The 17762-nt window shown below is 45.5% G+C and overlaps 1 protein-coding gene and 1 pseudogene across 1 annotated transcript; both read right to left on the bottom strand.

The window, feature by feature from the left end:
* On the bottom strand, positions 1 to 2867 carry LOC150066763 (pre-mRNA-splicing factor ATP-dependent RNA helicase DHX16 pseudogene; annotated as a pseudogene).
* A 9740-nt stretch (positions 2868 to 12607) lies between these two features.
* LOC150066762 (glutamate dehydrogenase, mitochondrial-like) lies at positions 12608 to 14941 on the bottom strand. Its single transcript, XM_090324976.1, has one exon. It carries the CDS (start codon positions 14834 to 14836, stop codon positions 13157 to 13159), a length of 1680 nt encoding a protein of 559 aa, XP_090181102.1. The 5' UTR covers positions 14837 to 14941; the 3' UTR covers positions 12608 to 13156.
* Between the last annotated feature and the right edge of the window lie 2821 nt (positions 14942 to 17762).

Raw genomic sequence — 17762 nt, 5'->3', positions numbered from 1 at the left:
CTAGCTCAGTTCTTCGCATGTCTTGCCTATTTTGGGGGGCATTTTCTTTGTGTGGGAATCTTCGACCTCCTTGGGCTTGTAGAAGTGGGGAGCTACTTCCAAAAGCCAACTGCTCTCAATCTCCAACACCTGTCTCATGAACGCCTTGCTGGTCAAGACAACTTCATGGTAAAGCAACCAGCGGGCTGCTGCTCTTTAAAGAGGGAGGAGTTGGGAGGAATGACCACTTCACGCCTTTTCTTCACTGTTCGGTAGCCAGTTGGTGTCAGCTGTGCTATGTGGTAAAAACAACCAGAAGTGATGGCCTTGCGGACCCAGATGTAGTCCCCCTGGCAGGAGCTCAGCCCAACTTCCACACGCTCCAAGAGCCCTTCCAGCTGTTCCTGCACATCCCGGGCTCGGCGCATGGATCTGAGCTGTACAAAGTTCTCATAGCACCACTGGGAGGAGTAGCCACTCTCAGCCCACTGTGTATACACGTTTAGCAGAACCAGGTGGTCTCCACCAGGGAGGAAGAAGTTGACACGGGCATTGTCAGCATGGACAACCTTGTCCTTAGGCCGGTAGAAGATGGAGTTGTTGACAGAAAGCATGGCAGCCACTGTCAGGATCTCCTCTGAACAGCTGTACTTCTCAGAGGCCAAGATCTTTTTAGATAGCATGGGGTCCACAGGCAGCTCTGCCATCTTTCGACCAGTCGTGGTGAGCTCTCCAAGGTGATTGAGGGCTCCTAGAGCGTACAGTTGTTCCAAAGCCAGCAACATGGTCTCATATGGTGGAGGGTCCAGGAAGTCAAAGTGCACCAGATCATGGATCCCTAAGCTCTTAAGCAGCAGCACAACATTGCCCAGGTTGGTCCTCTGGATCTCAGGCACTGTGGTCTCTTCCAGCTCATAGTGATAGGCCCAGGCTGGGTACAGGCAGAAGCACTTCCCTGCAGCCACTCAACCTGCTGCCCAGCACGCTGACTGGCTGAGACCTTGCTGCAGGGGGTGACAGTGAGCGACTCCATGCCTGGGCGGGGATTGTAGCTCTTCTGCTTACAGAACCCGGGATCCACGACATAAATGATGTCCTCGATGGTGAGTGAAGTCTCTGCAATGTTGGTGGCCACAACCACCTTTTGGGCCCCAGGAGGTGTGGGCTGGAAGATTCGGGCCTGCATGTTAGAGGGCAGGTTGGCACACATGGGCAGCACCAGGAGCTCCCAGATTTTGGAGCCCAGTCGGCGGCAGCGAACCTGGAGCATCTCGCAAGCAGCCTCAATTTCCTCCTGTCCGGTCAGGAACACCAGGATGTCCCTAGGGGACTGTGTCACATGGATCTGCAGCGCAGACAAAACACAGGCTTCCAGGTAGTCAGCCACTGGAGCCTTGGTATAGAAGAGGTCAACTGGAAACCTGCAGCCAGGGATTCGAAAAACAGGGGCATCATCAAAGAAGGCAGAAAACCGAGCAGTGTCCAGTGTGGCAGAAGCTACCAGGACTTGAGTTCAGGCTGGAAACGAGCCACATCCTTGATCAGCCCAAAGAGAATGTCTGTGTGCAGGGACCGTTCATGAGCCTCATCCACCATCACCACGCTGTAGCTGGCCAGGTCGGGTTCAGAGAGGAATTCTCAGAGAAGCATCCCGTCTGTCACGTAGTGGAGGACCGTTCTCCTCGACGTGCAGTCCTCAAAGCGGATGCTGTAACCAACCTCATTCCCAAGTTTTACACCCATCTCCCGGGCCACGCTGGCGGCCACGCTCATGGCTGCCACTCTCTGGGGCTGGGTGCAGGCAATTTTCATACCATTCTTTGTGTAGCCCTCCTCAAACAGGTACTGAGGGATCTGGGCGGTCTTCCCTGAGCCGGTCTCCCCTTCAATGATGAGGACTTGGTGATTAGCGATGGCAGCCAAGAGCTCCTCTTGGAATGGCAACACAGGGAGGCTGCAACAGACAGCCTGGATGGCCTCCTTCTGCTGGGCCTTTCCTGATGGAGGGCGAGCTGAAGGCTCCTCATCACCCTGAAGCTGAATGGCACAGGCAAACTCGATGGTCTCCTCCTCCTCCAGCACTAGCTGATATTTCCGCTCTTGGGAGGCAGCATCTCGGGCCCCAAATTTCAGTGATGCTGTCCCTAGCCGGGCCTCCTCCCATCGCCGCTGCGCTTCCCCAGGAGCGCTCGATTCCTCTTGCACTAGGTCCACAGCTCGAGCCGGCTGTCCCCTGGTCTCCATGGGCATGTGGTAGCCGTCGGTGGCCTCCAGCTTCTCTTGCTCACCGGCTGCCCGGTATTCGGGGGCCAGATCCCGCACTCGCCGCTTGTATTTGAGCTGCCGGCGTTCATGGCGAACTCCTCATCAGCCAGCTCTGCTTCCAAGTCCTCCAGCTTCTCTCCGCTCCCACGTGTCCTCTGATTCTGCTTTCTTCGTTCTTCATGCTCCCCTGTATTCCTTTTCCTTTTTTTAGAAATATCTTCCTCTTCTTCCTCCTCCTCATCACAGCGCTTCTTCCTGAGATGTTTCCGTTTTTTACACTTTTTCTGGAGGTTGCTCTTACTCTGATTCCCAGTTTCCTCACTGCTCTCTTCACTCTCTTCCAATAACTTGTAAGATCTGTTCTTCTCTAGCAGGGCTTGAGACTCTCGCTCTGCGACCCTAGTTGGCTTTTCTACCACCGGCTTCCCTGGTACCTCGTGCCACAGCTGGATGGCAAAGTCCCGCGTGGGCGCGCTCAGGTCCAGTGCGTCTTCCAGGCGCTGCAGGAACTCCTCCGCGGAGGCGAAGCCCTGCGCCTTGGCGATGTGGAACCACGCCATGTGTCGCTGGCTCAGCCCCAGCACCCAGTGCAGCTCCTCCTGCACCCAGCGCTCCAGTTCCATCGGCGCCACATATTAAGGATACCATGCGCCTTTTGCTCCTTAGGTCTTGACTTGTCTCACTCAACATGATTCACTCTAGATTCATCCACTTCCCTGTGAATGCCATTATTTTATCTTGTCCGTTGGCTATGTAGAATTCCATTGTGTATATACACCACATTTTCTGTATCCATTCGTCTGCAATAGGGCATCTGGATTGTTTCCATCGCCTGGCTATTGTGAATAGTGCAGAGATGAACATAGCTGAGCAGGTGTCCTTATAATATCCTGGGTCATGATGTTCAGGATAGATGCCCAGAAGTGGTATGGCGGGATCGTAGGGAAGGTCTATTTTCAGTTCTTTAAGAAACCTCCACATGCTTTCCAGAGTGGCTGAACTAGTCTGCATTCCCACCAGCAGTGCAGTAGGGTTCCTTTTTCTCCACAACCTCACCAGCAACTGTCATTGTCTGAGCTCAAAATCTTGGCCATTCTTGTTGGAGTAAGGTGGCATCTTAGGGTTGTTTTTATTTGCATTTCCTTTATGACCATAGGTGATGAACATTTTCTCATATGCTCTTCTGCCATTTTAATCTCTTCTTCTGATAAGTCTCTCTTTAGTTCCCTTGCCCATTTACTGAATGGTTTATTGGGTTTGGGGGGGATTAGTTTCTTGAGTTCCCTGTAGATACTGGATATTAAGCATTTGTCAGACGTATTGGTGAATATCTTTTCCCAGTTGGTTGGCTGTCTCTCTACTTTTGCGACTATGTTTTTATCTGTGCAGAAACTTTTTATTTTTAGGTAGTCCCATTTATCGAGTCTCTCTCCAATCTGTTGTGACCCTGGGATTCTGTTCAGGAATCTTTTGCCTGTGCCTATGAGTTCCAATGTCTCTCCTACTTTATCATGTAGCTGTTTCACGGTTTCCGGTCTGACGTTGAGGTCTTTGATCCACTTTGAGTTAATGCTTGTGCATGGTGAAAGGCTAGGGTCAATTTTTAGTTTTCTGCATGTGGCTGCCCAGTTTTGCCAGCACCAATGATTGAATAGACTGTGTTTGTTCCACTGTATATCTTTGGCTCCTTTGTCAAATACAAGTTGCCTATAGGTATGTGGTTCTATTTCTGGGTCTTCTATTCTGTTCCACTGATCTTCTGGTCTATATTTGTGCCAATACCAAGTGGTTTTTGTTATTATGGCTCTATAATAGAGTTTGAAGTCTGGTATTGTAATTCCACCAGCATTGCTCTTTTTGCCTAGAATTGTTTTGGCTATTCTAGGTCTATTCTTGCTCCATATGAATCTTTAGATTCATATCTTTGGATTATATCTTCTATTTCCGTAAAGAATGTCGTTGGGATTTTGATGAGGATTGCATTGAATTTGTATATCAATTTTGGCAGTATAGCCATTTTCACTATGTTGGTTCTCCCTGGCCATGAGCATGGGATGTCTTTCCTTTTCCTAGTGTCCTCTTTAATTTCTTTTGTTAGGCTTTTGTAGCTTTCATTGATTAATTCCTTTACATCTTTGGTTAAATATATTCCTAAGTATTTTTTTCTTTTGGGGGCTATTGCGAATGGGATCATTTTTTTGATTTGGCCTTCTGTTTGTGTATTGTTGGTGTACAAGAAGGCTACTGAGTTCTGAAGGTTAATTTTGTATTCTGCCACCTTGCTAAATAGTTTATTAATTCTAGAAGTTTGGGAGTGGAGTTTGTTGGGTCACTCAAGTAGAGGATCATGTCATCTGCGAATAGGGATAGTTTAATTTCTTCTTTCCCTATGTGGATCCCTTTGATGTCCTTTTCTTGCCTTATTGCTCTGGCTAAGGGTTCCAGCACTATATTGAAGAGAAGTGGAGAGAGTGGGCATCCCTGTCTAGTTCCTGATTTAAAGGTGAATGGTTCCAGTCTTTCACCATTTAGTATAATACTGGCTGTAGGTTTTTCATATATGGCTTTCACTATTTTGAGGAATGTACCTCTTATTCCTATTTTTTCTAGTGCTTTCAACATGAATGGATGTTGTATTTTGTCAAATGCCTTCTCTGCATCCAGAGAAATTATCATGTGATTCTTATCCTTAACTCTATTGATATGATGTATTACATTGATTGATTTGCGAATGTTAAACCAGCCTTGCAGCTGTGGGATGAAGCCCACTTGATCATAGTGTATGATTTTTAAAATTTGTTTCTGGATTCTGTTGGCTAATATTTTATTGAGAAGTTTTGTGTCTGTGTTCATTAGAGAGATAGGTCTGTAGTTTTCTTTTTTTGTTGGGTCTTTCTCTGGTTTGGGGATGAGAGTAATATTAGCTTCATAAAATGAGTTTGGTATTGCTCCTTCTGTTTCTATTTCTCGGAAGAGTTTCAAGAGTATAGGTGTTATTTCATCTTTAAACATCTTGTAGAATTCCTCAGTGAATCCATCTGGACCTGGGCTCTTTTTGGTTGGCATTTCCCTGATTGCTTCCACAATTTTGTCGTAAGAGATTGGTCTGTTTAATTTGTTTACCTCATCGTGGGTAGCCTATATTTATTTAAGAAATCATCCATTTCTACTAGATTTTCTTGTTTCTTTGAATATAGGCCCGGGTAGTACCTATTCATTATGGACTGGATTTCTTGGGAATCAGTTGTGATTGTTCCCCTGGGGTCTCTAATCTTGTTTATTTGAGTCTCCCTTTTCCTTTTTTTGATTAATCTTGCCAGGGGTCTGTCAATTTTTTGACTCTTTCAAAGAACCAACTTTTTGATTTATCAATTTTGTGTATAGTAGATCTTATTTCAATCTCTGATATTTCTAATTTTATTTTTGTTATTCCTGCCTTCTAGTTGTTTTAGAATTAACTTTTTCTTGCTCCTCTAGGTGTTTCAGGTTTTTTTTTAGGTTATTTCCATGCTCTTCTTCTGTCTTTTTAATATGTGCTCCTAGTGTGATAAATTTGCCTCTTAGACCTGCCTTTACTGTGTCCCATAAGGTCCTTTGTGATGTTTCTTGATTGTCATTACATTCAAGGAAGTTTTTAATTTCATTTCTGATCTGATCTGTAACCCAGGAGTTATTCAGAAGTGTGTTGTTCAGTTTCCATGTGATTGAATGTTTTTTGACCTTGACTCCATTGTTCAAAATTAGTCTGACTCCACTGTGGTCTGATAGAGCGCACAGGACTACATCAGTACTCTTGTATCTGCTTAAGTTTTCTGTATGAATTATTATACGATCTATTTTGGAGTGTGTTCCATGTACTGCTGAGAAAAATGTAAAAAGTTTCACCATTGGGTGGAAGACTCTGTATATCTGTTAAGCCCAGCTGGACTATGGTGTCATTTAAGTCGATGATGTCTTTGCTTAATTTTTGTTGAGTTGACCTGTCATTTGTTGAGAGTGGTGTATTGAGATCTCCCACTGTGATTGTGTTTGAATCTATCTTGTTCTGTAATTCTAAGAGAGTTTTGTTTGACAAATTTGGGTGTTCCCGTGTTGGGGGAGTAAGTGTTTATAACTGTAATATTATGGGCATGGATTGTACCCTTTACTAATATATAATGGCCGTCTCTATCTTTATGTACTGATTTTACTGAGAAGTTAATTTTATCAGAGATTAAGATGGCTACTCCTGCTTTTTTGCCTAGTGCATTGGAGTGGAAAATTCATTTCCATTCTTTCACTTGGAATTTGTTTCTGTCTTTGGCAGTGAGGTGGGTCTCTTGGAGGCAACATATGGCTGGGTGGTGTTTCTTAATCCAGTCTGCTGCTCTGTGTCTTTTGATTGGATTGTTCAGCCCATTCACATTTAGGGAGATTATGGAAAAGTGGTCAGTGTCCATTGTTGTTATTTATTTTTACTTCTAGGTTTCTTTCTCTCTCTTTTTTCCCCTTTTGTGTTTAGTGAATTATAGATGTTTTCTTCTTGATGGGGGTTCTTGATGTTCTACAATTTGTTCTCGATTAATAAGTATTCTTTGTAATGCTGGTTTAGTGTGCACGTATTCATAAAGCTTCTCTTTGGAGTGAAATATTCTTGTTTCTCCCTCAAATGTAAATGCTACTTTTGCAGGATATATCAGTCTGGGTTGGCAGTTGTTGGTCTTCAGGACATCAATGATGTTTTTCTAAGCTTTTCTTGCATTTAGGGTTTGCATGGAGAGATCTGCTGTAATTCGTATTTTCTTCCCATTGTAGTATAGGTCTTTGTTTTGGCAGCATTTAAGATCAATTCCTTGGTATTCAGGTCTATTGTCTGTACTATGATGTGTCTAGACGAGTTCCTTCTAGGATCTTGCCTGTTTGGAGTCCTGAAACCTTCAATAATGTGAGTATTTTCCCTTTTGAGGTTGGGGAAGTTCTCTGCTATGATTTTAGTGAATAAGGGTTGCATTCCTTTGTCCTGAAATTCTGCGCCCTCCTCAATCCTTATTATAGGAAGATTAGACTTCTTTGCTGCATCTGCCAGTTCCTGGAGCTCTGTCTGGTGGATTCTGACTGATTTTTCCAAGGTGGCAATTCTCTGTTCCAGCTCTTGTGTTTTATCTTCCGTTCCTGATATTCTATTCTCCATCTCAGTCAATCTGCTGCTTAATGCCTCCATTTTTGCTTAAAGTGTGGACACTGAGATGATTATGTCTGCTGAGAGGATATTGAACTTTTCTTTCACTTCTCTTTTGAATTCGAAGAGTTCATTGGAAATTTCTTGCTTTTGTTTTTGGAATTCAGCATTCATTTCCAAAATCAGCTCCTTGATTTGAGTCATATTTCGTGCCTCTTCAGGTGTCATTTCTTGGGATGGTGACATCTCTTTCATCCCTTTGCTCTTGTTTCCCTTTGGGCTTTGTGGGGGACTTTGCGCTCTCCTCGGCATCAAGATCTGTTGTAGTTCGCTCTGTGGTCGGTAGGTCGCGGTCTTTATTTCGATTGGGACCGGTGGTTCTGAGAATCTGTGAATAACTTTGGTTCTCGGCCAAATTGATTCCTCTGCTGACTAGGTCAGAGTTTGCAGTTTTTGCAAGTGTTCGGCCTGTTCCCAGAGGCTGTATGCTGCTGCACGACTAGCTCTCAGCCCAACCAGTGGCTTCACAGTGGGCTGTGGGATGGGTCTGTGTGCTTCAGTCTCAGTGCGCTCGGCGGATGATGGTTGGTTTTCCTGTGCTGTTTCCACGGGCGGGCCCCAGGCCAAGGGTCTGGGGTTTGGGAGTTTCCAGGGGCTCTCAGCTGGACCAGCTGGTGTCTGATCTGTTCCTAGAGGCGGGGCCCAGTTGAGGACCTGGGCTCCAAGGGTGGAGTCGCGCCTTTCTGATTCTCAGAAGGCGAGCTCGGCTACTGGTCTGCCCTTCAGTTCCCTGCTGTGTTTCCGCTGCTTTGGCCAAGAGTCTGTGACTGTGGGGGGCTGCTTGGTGCTGTCTTGCTGGGGATTCCCAGCTGAAGGGTGCCCGGCTCAAGATTTGAGTGGGACAGATGCTGGTTCCTAGACTCCCGCAGACCGCACCCACTGTTGGAAGGCAGGGTCTCAGCGCCCCCCACTCTCCAGACCCAGTGGCCTGGAGAGGAACCTGTTGGACAGGCAAGCTGGGACACCTCTGCCCCCTTTGGTGGGGTGCCGGATCTTAGCGCCCACCCGCCTGTCAGTCTCAGGTCAAAGGCCAGGGAAAGGAACCTGTTGGGTGGGTGGTAGCAGGGACACCTCCGCCCCCTTTGGTGGTGTGTTGGGTTTTAGCCCCCGCCCGCCTGTCAGTCTCCAGTCAATGGCCTGTGGGAGGGGGCTGTTGAGGGAAGGGACAGGATTCTAAATTTCTTGCCCCCCCCTTGCCTGCCAGTCTTTCTTGGGCGGGGTGGAGGGGTCTGAGTTAAGTTCTATAGCTTGGCACCAGCTCTGCTTCCCGATGGGTTTGCGGACCCGCTGGGCTACCCGCTGAGCTACTCACTCCTCTGCATTTGGCTGTGGATGTGCCACGATGTTGGAGGATCGTTCACTCCCCTCGGATCGCCGCCGCCGCTTGTGGTCCGTATCTGGGTTCTGCTGCTTGCTGGTCTGTGCTGGTTTCTGCGTCTGGCTTCTGCCGCTGGCCGGGTCCTGTGCTGGTTGCTGCAGCGGTTGGGACTGCACGGCCCAGCGCCCTTCGCTGCTGCTTTCCTGGCTTGGAGCTGGCAGCCAGGGGTGGGGGAGGGGTCCTCGCATTCCGAATTCTTTGAGAAAGTTGGATGTGAGCTTTATCTGGATTTCTTTTCTGGTTTGAGTCCTTCTCTGTTACTTCTTGAGTTTGTTGTTGTGGATTTCTTAAGGTAATTGGCTCGTGGGACTCCCTGGTTCTCTCTTTTTGTGGAAGAGAGCTAGGCAGTGTCCCTATTGCCTCGGCGCCATCTTCCGCTCCCTGTTTTTTTTTTTTTAATTGTTCTACTTGAATTGTTGTTCAATTTATCAATATAATTTTTTAGTTCCAAAAGAAATTAAGAATTAGAACCAGGCTGCTAACATCTGTAATCCACGCTACTCAGGAGGCTGAGATCTGAGGATTGTGGTTCAAAGCCAGCCAGGGCACAAAGAACATGAGACTCTTATTGTTGGGGACCGACTGTGGGGTCAATGACCTTGGACCTGACCTTGGACCTACACAACTGTATACACAAGGAAGTAACTCTTATCAGGATAACTTTAAGCAATGTCAATCAGTTCTTATCAGGATGACTTTAAGCAATGTTAATCCTTTCTCATTTATCCTATATGTGACTTGTTTACTATTTTGTATGAATGTAGCCTCTGGCAGTTCCCTAGTTTTAAGAAGAGTATTTAAGGTCGGAACTTAAAATAAACAGGACAGTCTTAGGCGGCAGTCTGGAGCTCACAGCCTGCTTGGACTGCTGACTTGGGCTGTAGTCCTCCCGAACTCCATCTGTTTGTCTCTTTTAATTTTTCCTAGTCCTTGCCCCTATTTCAGGAATCTCAATCTGCGCACCCTGGTTTGCTGCCGACTGGCCCCGGCAACTGGCACCTGAACAGGGACCCTGAAAATCTGGGACGAAGGTGAATGCCCTCCCCCCCCCCCCCGTGGTGAGTAACACGTCGTAGGACTATTAAGAGAGTGTATAGTCAGGAGTAAAAATAATGGGTCAAACTCATAGCCATAGTTTATATGTACCGATCTTATCAGGCCTACTTGAAGCCCACGGAACGTGGGTGGAAAAAGGGGTGCTTCAGAGCTTCCTACAGTTTGTCAAGGAGACATGCCCGAGGTCTATAGAGGAGGAATTCCTAAAAACCTGGCCGCAGATAGGAAAAGGAATTCAAGATTATTATAATGTATATGGCCCCGAAAAGACCTCAGTAGAGGCTATTACTGTATGGAATTTAGTAAGTGAATGCATAGATCCTCAACATGAGAATGCTGAACTTAATCTTGAATTAAGGGAAATTTATGAATTAAAGGACCCTTCTGAAAAACCTGAGGCTGAGCCATATGCCGCAGCCCAAGAGAGTCTAAGTGAGATCTTGAAAAGAGAACAACAACCAGTCGATATTGAGTATCAGAATTCAAATTTGAATATCAAGGAGGAAAGTTATGATGAGTCAATGGAGGGCCGGATGGCTACGATAGAAAAGAGGTTAGAAGAAATCCTACATCTACTATCTAAAATGGGGATAGAGCAGAGAGCCCCCCCAGAAGTAGGAAAGAAATATGACCCTCAGGCCACTATGGTGTCTGATTCTAAACCTTACCCCTCACACCCACCGCCTCCGGCTGCAGCCTTACGGCCCCAATCCCTTTTTCAACCTTTAGGCAAGCCTAAAGGCCCTAGCAACAAGTCCCTTTTAACAGGCATTACAACCAGGCACAGTGCATCGCAATTAAACCTGGCTCAGGCTGCTAGAGAGAGGGAAGATATTTCAGGGCCTCTATGCTTCCCTAGTTTAGTTGATCATGATGAACAAGTATACCATCAACCTGTTACTGTTAAACTATTGCAGGATTTAAAGAGTGCCTGCTCCCAATATGGGCCAACTGCCCCTTTTACTCAAGTAATATTGGAGGCCGCGTGTCCTGGTATTGTATGCCCAAATGACTGGAAGCGGCTTGCCAGAGCATGCCTTAGTGGGGGAAGAGTACTTATTATAGGAGACAGAGTTCACTGCACAGTGTCGGGCTAAAATTGAAACAAATAGGTCTAAGAACCTGCCTTACACTTTTGATCAGTTGTTAGGAGAGGGAACCTATAAAAACACTGAAGATCAATTGGGTTATGCAAAGGAAGCCTATTTACAAATAAATGCTGCAGCGAAAGAGGCTTGGAAAAGGTTACGTAATTCCAATCGTACAAAAAATTTAGTAGAAGTTAAACAGGGACCGAATGAACCTTATCTAGAAGTTTTGTCTCGATTAATGGAGACTGCAGACCGCCTAGTACAAGATGAGAATGCAAGGAAGATTATAGTTAGACACATAGCCTATGAAAATGCCAACGCCACCTGTCAGGCGGCTATCAGACCCCATAGGAATAAGGGAGGAATCACGGACTTTATTTCACTGTGTGCTGATATTGGACCCTCCCATGTACAAGGCCCTACTTTAGCCGCCGCTCCTCAAGGAAAGACTATTACTGAATTTCTAAAATATAGAGGTCAGCGGCATTCTTGGGTTGCTAGTCCCCCGGGGAGTTGCTTCTCTTGTGGACAAATAGGACATTGGATGACACAATGCCCACGCCAGGCCAGGTTAAAGAGAGAAAAATCACCTGGCACATGTCCACGCTGTGGTAAAGGGAAGCACTGGGCTAAAGATTGCAAGTCAGCAGTCCAAGCAGGCTGTGAGCTCCAGACTGCCGCCTAAGACTGTCCTTGTTTATTTTAAGTTCCGACCTTAAATACTCTTCTTAAAACTAGGGAACTGCCAGAGGCTACATTCATACAAAATAGTAAACAAGTCACATATAGGATAAATGAGAAAGGATTAACATTGCTTAAAGTCATCCTGATAAGAACTGATTAACATTGCTTAAAGTTATCCAGATAAGAACTGATTGACATTGCTTAAAGTTATCCTGATAATTGCTGATTGACATTGCTTAAAGTTATCCTGATAAGAGTTACTTCCTTGTGTATACAGTTGTGTAGGTCCAAGGTCAGGTCCAAGGTCATTGACCCCACAGTCGGTCCCCAACATCTTATCTCCAATTAATCACTAGAAAAGGGGAAGTGGGGCTGTGGTTCAAGGAGTAGGACGGTAGCCTTGAGTTGAAGAGCTCAGGGACAAAGCCCAGGCCCAGAGTTTAAGCCCAATGACCCCCCCCCACACACAAAAGAATCAGTTGACAAGATTAAGGAACTTCCCACATGATTTGGACATATCAGAATTCTGTTTTACAAATCCAGTCTTAACAAATTATCTCTAGTTATGAAGATAACTTATTAATCTTTTTTTTTCTGCTGGACAATAATAGATAACTAATGACTTATATGTGACAGAGCATTATGTCCGAAAAATACCAGCATTTGGCTGGGCACTGGTGGCTCATCCTTGTAGCTACTCAGAAGTCTGAGATCTGAGGATAAAGATTCAAAGCCATCCAGGAGGACAAATCTGAGACATTTATCTCCAGTCAACCAGAAAAAAGACACAAGTGAAGGTGTGGCTCAAGTGTAGAGTGCCAGCTTTGAGCAAAAATGCTAAGTAGGTAATGTAGGTTCTGAGTTCAAGAGCCAGTACTGGGATGCACAACTCTAAATACTAGAGTTTTTCATTAACTGTTGAGTCAAAGACTAGACTTGATGATCAAAAGTAGCTTTATTGCAGCAACATTTACTTTATTCTAAAACAATAAAGTGGCAAAGTCAATCTAGGACATCTCTTGAAAATTCCACATATCTACTTCTTAAGTCAAAGTTATAGCACATTCCAGATTTTTCCAGAAAAAAATTATGCAAACAACTGTATTCTTGGGTAAAGCTATAATGTAAGGGAATAAGACCAGGTGAAGGACACTTTCTATTTAAAAGCAAAATAGTTGAAATGGCCATCTGATACAGGCAATCTCTACTTTCACATTTATTAACTACTCGAGTTAATAGATTAACCATGTACGTTAATAAATGTGGTAAGAAATAAGATCGTATTCAATGATCTCTCATTTCTTTCTTATTCCAAGGCTGTCTCAGATTGACTGTTGAGAATGACATCCCAACAGAAGAGATTTCTGCAGTTACAAATAAACTTTTGGAGGGTTTGTAGAAGATACTGGTGATGGGACTGATTGAAGAAAATATTGGGGAAGTAATAAAAAAACAAAACAAAACAAAACAAACCCAAATGACAATCTATTTGAAGGTCAAACCAGCTTCTTGGTAAACCTTGAAGACTTTCACAATGGCATTGATGTAGGCTGCCGTTCTTAAGTCTAAACCTAGGTTATATGTAGCGGCTGTGTTTATAATTTGCTTGGCAGATTTTTCCATAGTGTGAGCTAAACCAGAATACACGATGTCTTTCTCAGATGCACCTTTTATTCTGCTTTGGAGCCTTGCTGTGGGCACAACAGGAATAGTTCCAGGATGCCTTCCAAACTTCTTTTCTAAACTTTCCTGAACAGACATGAGCAACTGGTAGTTAGCATCTCTTTCATATTTGAAGGTCAACCGGCCATAGCTGACATGACTTATATTTTTCAGCCACTCAAAATAAGATACGGTCACCCCACCAGCATTCAAATAAAGATCAGGAATAACCAGAATGTTCCTCTTCAGAAGGACTTTATCAGCTTCTGGGGTTGTTGGTCCATTGGCGGCTTCAGCTACAATCTTGGCTTTGACTCTGGACGCAATCGATTTGGTCAGCTGCTTTTCCATGGCAGCTGGGACCAAAATATCACAGTCTGCTTCCAAAATGTTTCCCTCATAGATTTTTGCCTGGGGGAAACCTAGGATTGTTCCGTGCTGCGATTTGAACTCTTCCAGATCCCTTGGATCAATGCCGTCGGAATTCCATATGCTCCCATTATATTCACCAACACCCACACATTTAGCCCCAGAGCCGTGCAAATATTTCATGGCGTACCGGCCCACATTACCAAATCCCTGAACAACAAACGTTTTGTCTTTGAGCCCAGGTGACAGTCCTATAGTACTCATGTAGGCCACTTCATTGAGGAAGTTTTCGATTCCATAGTAAACTCCACGACCCGTAGCGGAGATGCGGCCACGAATCCCACCCTGACTAATGGGTTTCCCAGTGACGCAGGCGCGGGCGTTAATATCGAAATGGCCTATGGTGGTGGCGTAGGTGTCGGCGATCCAGGCCATCTCCCGCTCGCTCGTGCCCATGTCTGGAGAAGGCACGTCCACGCTGGGCCCGATGAAGCCTTTCTTGGCGAGTTCCATGGCGAACCTCCTGGTGATCTTTTCCAGCTCGTTGTCCGAATAGTTCTTGGGGTTGATCTTCACCCCGGCTTTCGCGCCCCCAAAGGGGACGTCGACCACGGCACACTTGTAGGTCATCAGGGAAGCCAAGGCCTTGACCTCATGCACACTCACATCCAGGCTGTAGCGAATGCCGCCCTTGCAGGGGGTGCGGTGCTGACTGTGCTGCGCCCGGTAGGCCTCGATCACCTCCCAGGACCCGTTGTCGCGCCGGATGGGGAAGGCGAGGCTCAGCACGTGGTTGCAGGGCTTGATGACCTTCAGGATGCCGCGCACCTGGTGCCGCTTCTCCTCCTCGCTCTCGCGGGTCCGGATTTCCTCCACCAGCCGGTCTTCCAGCATGCAGGCGCCGCGGTTGAAGAAGCCTTCCACCATCTTGATGAAGTTGGGGTTGTCTTCCGGGTCGGCCTCCATGGTGCTGCTGGCATGGCACAGGGGTCGTCCCGGCTGCTGGAAGCCGGTCACGGTCGGCCCGGCGCTCTTGCTCAGGATGGTGGTCGAGGTGACAGCCAGAGAGGTGACGGCGACAGGCCGGGCCTGGCCCAGGGACGGTGGCAAGATGGCGCCCAGGCGGCAGTACATGGCGAAAGCGGGCGGAGGGGAGAGGCCCGGCGGGGATGCACGCTTGCGAGCCGGGCAAGGAGGAAGAGGAAGCACCGGGATAGAAAAGCCTTTCAAAATGGCAGACGGCCGGACCTGGAGGAGCGGCTGTGGCGGCTCCCTGTGCAATGGCGCCCCGGAGGGGAAGTGGGGAAGATGGCGACCGGGGGAAGATGGCGACCGGGCCTAACGGCTGCGGGCTGCGCTCGCGACTGCCCGCGGCTTCCCGGCATCCCAGGGACTTCCCTCGGTGCTGAGGTACTCTCTCCTTCATTTTGAAGTCCGTGTGCATGGCTGCGATGACCGTTGGCACTGCGTTATTTAAGAACGTGTAGCAATAGAAAGGCTACACGTAACTGGAAGAAAAGGGTTGCTGGTTCCAGCTTTGGTCTTCTTGCTCCCTAGTGTGCGTGCGAGCGTGCGTGCGTGCGTGTGCGTGTGTGTGTGTGTGCGTGTGCGTGTGCGTGTGCTCTTGGGGAGTTCTTGATGTTCCATAAGATTAAGTATAATTTGCATACTTGTGTATTTTACACCTAAGCTCAAGTTTTGGAGACTATTTGACACGAAAGGATGTCAAGGGCCGCGAGTTTGGCCTAGTGGTAGAGTGCTTGTCTAGCATGCACAAAGACCCGGGTTCGATTCCTCGGCACCACAGGCATAGAAGAGCCGGAGGTGGTGCTGTGGCTCAAGTGGTAGAGTTCCAGCCTTGAGAAAGTCCAAGGACAGTGCTCAGGCCCTGAGCTCAAGACCCAGGACTGGCAAAAAAAAAAAAAAAAAGAAGGAAGGAGAAATATCAGGTTTTGCCTAACACCTCTTCTTCATCTATTGAGATCCTATGATTTCAGTCTCTTAATGTAGTATGTAACATTGATTCACATATATCGGACAGTCTTCACATCTAAGGGAGAAATGCCCATTTGATCATGATGTGTAATCCTTTTATTGTGCTGCTGAGTTCAATTTGCAGTTTGCCAGTATTTTCTCTGTGTCTGTGAGCCCACATACATGTAGGGATTAGAGCCTGAGTGCTGTTCCTTAGTTTTTTCACTCAAGGATGACATTCAACCACTGAAGCCATACTTAAAATGGCTAATTGAAGGTAAGAGTCTCACGGATTTTCCTGCTTCAACTGGCTTTGAATCTCAATCCTCAAATGTAGTCTCAAGAGTAGCTAGGATTACAGGTATGAGCCTCAAGTACCTGGCTGCTTGTGTGTGTGTGTGTGTGTTTGCTTTGGTGGTTTGAACTCAGGGCTGTATACTTCTAGACACAGGCACTTTACTACCCCATAGCCTGTCCCAAGCCTGGACTTTGTATATATTTTAAAAAATTACTGTTAATTTCCATACTTTTCCTCATCCATTCTTCCACCTTAGTAGTCTGTATTTTCTGTTTTTCTCCTTCAGTATTTCATTCTTAGCAGGTAGAGGGATTTATATATTTCTTGTGTGTTACCTAACTTGATATATAATTCATAGTCTTATCTGACCGGTTATAGCTCTGTAATAGCAGATGAAATACCTCCTTTTTATTTTTTATTTTTTTTGCCAGTCCTGGGGCTTGAAATCAGGATCTGGGTTTTCTCAAGGCTAGTCCTTTACCACTTTCGCCACAGGCCACTTCTGGCTTTTTGCTGTGTATGTGGGACTGAGGAATCAAACCCAGGACTTTTTGATTGTAGCTTAATGTCTTTTATTTGTAACTTTATAGTTTTTTTGGATATAATGTTTTAGTATTTATACACAGATTAAATCAAACATCACCTCAGTTACAACTCATCTTTGTGGTGAGAACAATTAAAATCCATTCTTTTACCTGTTTTGTTATATACTATACATTATGAGTAACTTGAATCACCATGTGGTGTTATCTGCAGAAGCTATTCCTTCTTCCTGAGACTTTGTATCTATTATCTAAAATCTCTCTCTCTCCTCATCCACCCTTCCGCATCAGCAGTTTGGTAACCACCATTTAACTCTCTAACCAATTTTACTTTTGTTTAGATTCCACATATAATTGAGAGCATTGAGTATTTATTTTTCCATGCCTGGCTTATTTATACCTTAAAAATGACCTCTAGGTCCATGCTGTCACAATGACAGAATTTCTCTTGTGTATGTTCAGGTCTTTGGGCTTGAATACAGAGCCTAGGAACTGCTACAGAGCTTTCTTATTTAAGGCTAACACTCTACCACTTGAACCATAGCTTCACTTTTGGCTTTTTGGTGGTTAATTGGAGGTAAGAGTCCCGTAGATTTTCCTTCCCTGACTGGCTTTGAACTATGATCCTCAGATCTTAGCCTTCTAAGCCAGGATTACAGGCATGAGCCACAGACATCTGGCAAGTGTCAGAATTTCTTGCTTCTTAGGGCTAACATGTATTCATCGTGTGTGTGTGTGTGTGTGTGTGTGTGTGTGTGTGTGTGTGTGTGTGTGTATATATATCTATATATATCTATATACATATAAAGCCCATTCACCTTATTGAAAGGACTTTAGCAATGGAATATATACATTTGGTTTTTCTTATGTCCTTCTATGTGTCTATAGAAGTTATTAAGATACTCTTTCCAAATGAGTGGTTTGTAATATGTAGAATCAGGAAAGACTATTTTGACATGTTTTATATTATGACACAACACACATATCATACATATGTGAGAGAGATATGGTTCTGTTTACATATATGTTTATCTTTCTAGATTCAACATCCATATATGAAAGAAAATATAACTTCTGCCCTTCTGTACATGGTTTACTTAACAATTTTCAATTCTATCCATTTTGCTACAAATGACAGATCATTATTTACTAGTTGAAACACATCAGGTCTTTTTCTTCTTTTTTTTGCCAGTCATGGGCTTCCTTGGACTTTCTCAAGGCTAGAGCTCTACCACTTGCGCCTCAG

Source organism: Megascapheus bottae, chromosome 2 (assembly GCF_031878675.1).
Source record: "Megascapheus bottae isolate mThoBot1 chromosome 2, mThoBot2.hap1, whole genome shotgun sequence".
Lineage (NCBI taxonomy): Eukaryota > Metazoa > Chordata > Mammalia > Rodentia > Geomyidae > Megascapheus > Megascapheus bottae.
The sequence above is the reverse complement of the archived record's forward strand: the minus strand, read 5'-3'. Positions and strand labels throughout refer to the sequence as shown.

What these genes read in the sequence shown, in the direction of transcription:
- LOC150066762 (XM_090324976.1), bottom strand. Translation starts at nt 14,836, where the DNA reads ATGTACTGCCGCCTGGGCGCCATCTTGCCACCGTCCCTGGGCCAGGCC.